Source organism: Dipteris shenzhenensis, chromosome 12 (assembly GCF_047967505.1).
Source record: "Dipteris shenzhenensis isolate YYH24624 ecotype China chromosome 12, Dip_SZ_1.0, whole genome shotgun sequence".
Taxonomy (NCBI): domain Eukaryota; kingdom Viridiplantae; phylum Streptophyta; class Polypodiopsida; order Gleicheniales; family Dipteridaceae; genus Dipteris; species Dipteris shenzhenensis.
The window spans coordinates 1,717,322-1,725,372 of record NC_141607.1 but is presented as its reverse complement, the minus strand read 5'-3'; the positions used below and the strand labels follow the sequence as shown (position 1 = coordinate 1,725,372).

Sequence of the window (8,051 nt, the reverse complement as noted above, 5' to 3'; positions counted from 1 at the left end):
CACACACACACACACACACATACACACACACACACACACACACACACACACACACACACACACACACACACGTAGATATGTAGGTAGGTAGGTAGGTAGGTGTGTGTGTGTGTGTGTGTGTGTGTGTATGTGTATGTATGTATTCATGCATGTATTTATATTTATGTATGTATGTAAAGTGTATATAAATGTGTGTGTGTGTGTGTGTGTAGTTAGGTAGATAGATAGATAGTAGAGAGAGAGAGAGACACACACACAGACAGACAATACTTAGTAGTAAAACTTCAAGAAGTAAGAAGTTGTGTGACTAAAAGTTTTACAATTGTTTCCAAAAGTTAATCTTCACTTAGCCATGGTTAGGCAAGCTATAAATATCATAAAATCTCATTCATACATTGATATAGGAGTGGAGCTCAACACTACAGTTGTACATTCTTTAATTAGTAATGTGAAAAAATGAAAAAGAGTTTTGGACAATCATCAACGTACCTTATTTGTGAACAAGATATCAAATGCACAAATGCATTAGTATTGAGAACATAATGACATCATTCCAAGTAGAGGAAGCCCATACAAAGAACAAGGTTGATGAGCTAGGTACTTCTGAGACATGATGTAGGCTTCAAAAGTGAATTGGGCATATGAATGAGGCTCTACAAACATAGGTGTAGTGTAAGCTCACGAATTTCAAGTAGCAAATAAAACCTCAAAGCTCTTAATTAATGTTTAATTAGTGATTCATGCACTAGTTCATGGTAAGTGAGATTGGACTTTAATTATAGAAACATTAAATTCAATGGCTAAGGGAATTATTGTAGTACTTGAGATAAAAAAAGCTAAGGGATAATAGGATTTATCAAAGGCTAAATCAACATGGGCTGACAAACATTGGGATAGAGAATTTTTGTCAAATCAAAGCTGATTCAATACAAAGAAAAAGTTAGAGACAATAATGAAAGTACTGAGCTACTATAATTATCAACAAAGAGTTGATTGCAACTGTTTTAACATTGAAAGTAGTTTTTAGTGTTTAATGTTTTTTTGAAGGGTGGATGAACTATGTTGGCTATTTCTTTTGGCAATAGATCATCTTTAACCTATTAACCATGGACACCCAAAATAAAAGAAGAGGACATGTGGGAGCTTGGAGGAGAAGAGCCTACCATGTGTTACAAAGAAGGTGCTCTTGGATGGAGGCTTGGAGGGAGGAGGAGGTGGAAAGACAAGAGGGAGGCTTTGGGGAGGAGGTGGAAAGACAAGAGTCAGCTTTAGGGGCAAGGAGAAGATATAAGGTCAATGGAATAGAGGAGATGGAAGGTCATCTTCAGGAGGAAGGAGGAGATGGAAGGTTAATGGAATGAAAGGAGGAGATGGAAGGTCTCAGAGCAATGGGTTAAGACTTAGCCAAAATTCAAGAATCAAAGATTCACTTTCAGATGGGGAGTGGTTGAGGATGGTCTTGCATCTTTGCCCATGCAAAGCACACAAAGCATGGGTTTAGTACAGACATGGAGGCTTGGAGGGGGGAGGAGGTGGAAAGACAAGAGGCAGGCTTTGGGGAGGAGGTGGAAACAGAAGAGGTAGCTTTAGGTGCAAGGAGGAGATAGAAGGTCAACGAAATGGAGGAGATGGAAGTTCACCTTCGGGAGGAAGGAGGAGATGGAAGGTCAATGGAATGAAAGGAGATGGAAGGTCTCAGAGCCATGGGTTAAGACTTAGCCAAAATTTAAGAATCAAAGATCCACCTTCAGATGCGGAGTGGTTGAGGATGGTCATGCATCTTTGCCCATGCAAAGCATGGATTCAGTACTTGTTCTAAACAATAGCTAGATGATGACCAACAACTAAGTTCCTTTTACTATTAAGGTTAGAATGGATGTCTAGATTGCAAGAGAGGATCTCCACCACCCATAAATATAGTCTTACAGTCAAAAACTTGCAAGATTTATATGGACTACTAGAACTACACGTTATGAGGTACTCATATGGAGCTCTCAAGAGTTAAGACTCACATGTGACAACAAAAAACAAATGCATATGGAGTTCTCAATAGTCAAGGCACACATTATAGGACTAGGATAATACTTGCAAGCTTTTAGGCAAGGTCCATCACAATGTGCATGAGGATGAAACATGAAAGATTTTGGCTTGCAAAACTCACAAAGAACTTGGAAGTCACATAAAATTTTATTTATAGAGTTTTTGATGTGTTTCTTTTAGGCTAGTAAAACTAAGTAGAATGTCACACACAATTACTCATAGTGAAGAGAATTTGTGAAATCAAATATTTACTAGATTTGAAATCTTTTCACTTCATGAAAAGTTATCCAATTCATGGTTTACTAAGGATTAGTATAAGGGGAACTTGTATGAAGGATGAATATCACGAACAACATAGGAAACCATTTTTTACTAAAGAACAAACTAGGGCATGTGGTCTAGTAGATATGATTCACAGTAAAATTGCAAGAAATTTTGCAAACACACGATCATTTTATTACTTTTTCATTAATGATGACAAAAAGAAGTTCATTTAATTTGCAAACAGCGTAGGTCCAACTTCTAGGGGGGGATGTGAGTAGAAATGGAGGGGCATAGTGACAAATTTAGGGGGGTGGAGGAATAATGGGTAGGGGGTCTGTGAGCCAGAGGAGGGGGAGGGAATGGATTGGTGACATGAGAAGACATCTTGCAAACACAATTACTTAGACAAAGTAAATATTTTGTTACTTTCATTAGTGACTACTAAAAGAAGAATTCATTTGCTTTATTTGAAAGGGGATTGAATATGTAAAGGCTTCAAAGACATGGTAGAAGCTCAATCTATAACAAATCTAAAATGTTTGAAGAATGACCAACAGTAAAGAATAACTATTGTAGGAATTTATAGAGTTTTGCAAGTGTGACTAAATCTTGAGTTAGACTTATATAGCACATAATCTAGCAAGAATGGTAATCTACTAAAAGAAAAGAACAAGGGAATCTATGACAACTCCTAATGTGTGTTCAGGCAAAGATTCTAAGAAATGTTTTTTGGGTAACAACAACAAACATTTCAATGTTGTAATAAGATGAAACTACTCACAAAGAGGCACATCTAAGGTATGGCATGAAAAGAGGCACATCTAAGTTGTGACACTAAACATTTCAATGTATTCAATATACTCCTCACCAAGATGCGCATGACATCAAAAGATGCACACGTAAGCTATGACTTCAAAAGAGGCATGAACAAGAACCAAGCCACAATGGTGAGACGTCTCTAAATATTTGCTTAAACAATGTATACCATATTAGCCAAGATAAAAGAAATAAGTTTGTGGAAAAGAGTGAAAAATAGGGCTACCCTCTTTGGAGAAATTAAAAAAGGAATAAGTTTGAAAAATAGGGGTGTCCTCTTAGGAGAAATGATAAATGATTTTTTATGTCCTGGGGTGGTCATTCTAATAAAAACCATGTAACCTATGGAAGCAAGCACACTTAAGATAGTCCTTATTTGAAAATTTACTTTTTTTAAAAATATATATGTTGCAACTTTGATATTAAAAGTCTCCTTCATAACATTTACATACCATAATTTATATAAGATAAGTATAAGATTTCTACCATAGTTATATTAAAGAAGTGTTTTTAAAACCCCTCCAATTTGTAAATGGCCTATAAGTCCCTCAAATTAAAAAATCCCCTTGCATTAACGTGGAACCTACTATCATTATGCATTGTATAGAGTGACCACCCTATATTTTATAGCATGGCTATGAACCATAAAATAAAATGCATTTCAAGGACAATTCAAATAAAGAGATGGAATAGATTGATGGTGCATCCACACAAACACCAGAGGCAATCAAGGAGATTGTATGAATAATAAACAACTTTGGATGCATCTCCAAGCTAATAACGACTTGAGACATCAAAGTCAAGAGAGGGAACGAAAGTTGAATCAACCTACATCAACATCAAATACTTAATACATAATATGGGTAAAAAAATTGGTGGAAGAAGAAAAACTCTTTGTTAAGGACAAGAAACCTAAATGCCAAAATCTATGCTACCTATCATCAAATGTGAAAGAATAGGCATGTTTTAAAGTGGAAGAGTAGAAAAGGTGCAAAGCAAGTCTATTTACAAAAGGTTCCTTGTAGCGAATAGATTTTGACTGGATGCCAAGTTAATTATTCTTAATCGAGATTTATAGGAAGAGGTTTACAAGCAACAACCACCGTCCATCCGTGCATGCATGCGTGCATAATCTACTAAAAGAAAAGAACAAGGGAATCTATGACAACTCCCAATGCGTGTTCAGGCAAAGATTCTAAGAAATGTTTTTTGGGTAGCAACAACAAACATTTCAATGTTGCAATAAGATGAAACTACTCACAAAGAGGCACATCTAAGGTATGGCATGAAAAGAGGCACATCTAAGTTGTGGCACTAAACATGTCAATGTATTCAATATACTCCTCACCAAGATGCGCATGACACCAAAAGATGCACACATAAGCTATGACTTCAAAAGAGGCATGAACAAGAACCAAGCCACAATGGTGAGACATCTCCAAATATTTGCTTAAACAATGTATACCATATTAGCCAAGATAAAAGAAATAAGTTTGTGGAAAAGAGTGAAAAATAGGGCTGCCCTCTTTGGAGAAATTAAAAAAGGAATAAGTTTGAAAAATAGGGATGTCCTCTTTGGAGAAGTGAAAAATGATTTTTTATGTCCTGGGGTGGTCATTCTAATAAAAACCATGTAACCTATGGAAGCAAGCACACTTAAGATAATCCTTATTTGAAAATTTACTTTTTTTTAAAATATACATGTTGCAACTTTGATATTAAAAGTCTCCTTCATAACATTTACATACCATAATTTATATAAGATAAGTATAAGATTTCTACCATAGTTATATTAAAGAAGTGTTTTTAAAACCCCTCCAATTTGTAAATGGCCTGTAAGTCCCTCAAATTAAAAAATCCCCTTGCATTAACGTGGAACCTACTATCATTATGCATTGTATAGAGTGACCACCCTATATTTTATAGCATGGCTATGAACCATAAAATAAAATGCATTTCAAGGACAATTTAAATAAAGAGATGGAATAGATTGATGGTGCATCCACACAAACACCAGAGGCAATCAAGGAGATGTATGAATAATAAACAACTTTGGATGCATCTCCAAGCTAATAATGACTTGAGACATCAAAGTCAAGAGAGGGAACGAAAGTTGAATCAACCTACATCAACATCAAATACTTAATACATAATATGGGTAAAAAAATTGGTGGAAGAAGAAAAACTCTTCGTTAAGGACAAGAAACCTAAATGCCAAAATCTATGCTACCTATCATCAAATGTGAAAGAATAGGCATGTTTTAAAGTGGAAGAGTAGAAAAGGTGCGAAGCAAGTCTATTTACAAAAGGTTCCTTGTAGCGAATAGATTTTGACTGGATGCCAAGTTAATTGTTCTTAATCGAGATTTATAGGAAGAGGTTTACAAGCAACAACCACAGTCCGTCCGTGCATGCATGCGTGCGTGCGTGCGTGTGTGTGTGTTTCACACACAAAAAAGTGTGTGTGTGTGTGTGTGTAGCTTTTTCAAAATGTGGCTAATGTGATGGGCGTAGTTTTGTGCTCTACGAAATACGCAATTTTTATCCTCAACTTGGAAAGAGGGGGGAGCAAAGAGACTGAGGGTTACAGAAAGAGCTTACTCCTTGGGAGTTGGGAGGTCAGGATGAGTTCGCCTTAATATATCGGCAACTTCATGAGCTGAAGCATGATTGGAAGAGCAGATGTAACGCCCATGGGCTGCGAAAGTCTCGTAGACGTATATGTGTGCCATAGCTACATCGTCCACATGCACAAAAGACCTCCTATCGATGAACGCATGATACCGTGTATCACCTGAAAACGCAGGCAGCAAACTTCTATTCTCAGCGCTGCACGCTTCATAAGTGTTCAAAACTGGGGCTGTTATTGGGGCAGCTAATATAAAGGGCACCTGTTATTAACGAAATGGCAAGCTGAACGCTGCTGGGCACTTCAGGAGTGAGAAAAGGTCCAATTACTACCGACGGATTCACGCTTATGAGGTCCCAGCGGTGTTGTTCTGCGAATTCGAACGCCTTCTTCTCCGCCAGCGTTTTGGCCACGTAATAAGACTGCGGGAACGAGATTCAATGGTAAGACAGAATCAACTTTGAAGGCAACTAATTTGAACCATAAAATGGATGTGAATCGAGGCTTGAAACACGACTCACCCAGCCGGGCATCTTCTTTTGCCTGCAATAATCTACGGAAGTCCAGCAAGATTCGTCAAGAACATGGTCTGGATGTATGTGTGGTTCCATCAAACGCGCAGCTCCTCCGGATGACGTGTATACGACGCGACGGACCGACGATGATTTTGCACAAGCTCTGAGAACATTCAACGTTCCTTCAACGCTCGGTTGTATGACCTCTGCCTGCAGCGTCGATGTTGAGTCACGTCAGTAACCCTTATATGGGAAAAGTGAAGATTACACTAGAGCATGCGTAAAGCATACCTCCGGGTCGCTTGAAGCAAAGATTAGAACAGGACACGCTACATGGAAAACCCCCTCGCATCCATGCACCGCCGCATCAAAGTCGTCCTCCTTCATCAAGTCGGCTTTCACGATCTGCAGCCTTTCAGCAGCTCCATCCAGAGCTGTCAAGTGGGACGTCCTAGCCTTATTCTCTGCAATAGTTTTTTAGCAAAAACTTCTGAGCAGAGCGAGGATGCTTGTATGGAGATGAAACAGCCATTAAGTATCGATGCTTGCACAGCGAAGAATTACGAATGTGTAAACCTGGATCTCGCACTGTTGCACGAACTGTGTATCCTTGCTGAAGGAGCCGCATTACTAGCCAAGAACCAACGAAGCCGGAGGCCCCGGTAACGCAAACGGTGCCCTTCATGGTTGTGCGACTGCTGACAGTAACGATTGATTTCTCCATTGTTGTAAGTGTTAGTTCTTGAGAGAGGATCAAGGTCTTACCGCCCTTATTTGTAGTACTGATATTCAGAGTCTCCAAAACTTAAATATTGCATTTTTTAACTTTTCATTACTAATGCTTTTTGTCGGCCGCCACGATATAAACGTTATTCAATACTTAGTGCATTCACGGTACGTGTCCTCCAAACTTTGTTGCGTTTTCATTCGAGATAGTCTTCTCGAGTTTCCGGTTTAATCACATGGGAAGGCGAGTGTTTGACTTGGAGGCTGCAATCCTCAAAACTTCAGGCTTCAGCCTTTGAAAATGTGAGGAAAAGACCATACAAAAATGACATTTTCGACTAGGCTATCTTATTCCTTTCCCATGTCATAAGAGTTTTGCATTTTATTTTTAATGGAAAAGCTTTAAAGAAATGAAGAGATCATGTTCTCAATGATGCATTATATGCTTAAGTAAGAAGCCTTAGTACAATTAAATAGGTTAAGATTGTGGCACGTGCTTAGCTTCAAGAAAACTTATTATTCCAATTAAGAGTTCATGTTATAGTTTACGTTAAAGGCAAGAAATTCTTTCTTGATACTAAAGTAGTCATTCCTCCAACGTTTGCCTCATTTTTTGAGTTCTTTGTCCTTAAGATTTAACAAGGAGGGTAAGATAACTCCCCACCATATAGGAGGTACTTTTATGTACAATCATTTATGCTAAGACTTCCTTCCAACAATGGCTCCTGCCCAAACCAATCGAAATCAAGGCACAACATGATACCCAAGATTATGCAATCAACAATACATTTGAAATGCCAAGAGAGGGAGTTAACATGATGCCCTTTTGGACACCACTAAAGAGTTAAAAAGTGATTTATTTAGACCCATTCTTATATATAAAATTTACTTGTATCTTTCACATAAAATGATAGGCTGAAATGTTCACTTTGCATCATGGATATTAATTTGGAAAGTGCACTTCCATGGTAATCAAATATGTAATTGACCAATTCCCGATAAGTTTGAGTTTATTTTGGAAAGCTATAAGAGCCACACGTGTTAACTATATCTTATGTTTA

The 8,051-nt window shown here is 37.8% G+C and overlaps 1 protein-coding gene across 1 annotated transcript; it reads right to left on the bottom strand.

Moving 5' to 3' along the window:
• Positions 1 to 5,717: 5,717 nt before the first annotated feature.
• On the bottom strand, positions 5,718 to 6,988 carry LOC147895665 (dihydroflavonol 4-reductase-like). Its single transcript, XM_087382807.1, has 5 exons — positions 6,841 to 6,988; positions 6,556 to 6,728; positions 6,271 to 6,474; positions 6,012 to 6,171; positions 5,718 to 5,914 (listed from the first exon to the last, which is right to left on the bottom strand). Exons 1-5 carry the CDS (start codon positions 6,986 to 6,988, stop codon positions 5,718 to 5,720), a joined length of 882 nt encoding a protein of 293 aa, XP_087238933.1.
• Positions 6,989 to 8,051: the final 1,063 nt, after the last annotated feature.

Excerpts from the sequence above, each read along its gene's own strand:
- LOC147895665 (XM_087382807.1), bottom strand. The coding sequence starts at position 6,988 with ATGGAGAAATCAATCGTTACTGTCAGCAGTCGCACAACCATGAAGGGC. Across the intron at positions 6,475-6,555 it reads TTGCTTCAAGCGACCCGGAG|GCAGAGGTCATACAACCGAG; the intron begins GTATGCTTTACG and ends TCGACGCTGCAG. Across the intron at positions 5,915-6,011 it reads TGCCATTTCGTTAATAACAG|GTGATACACGGTATCATGCG; the intron begins GTGCCCTTTATA and ends CTGCGTTTTCAG.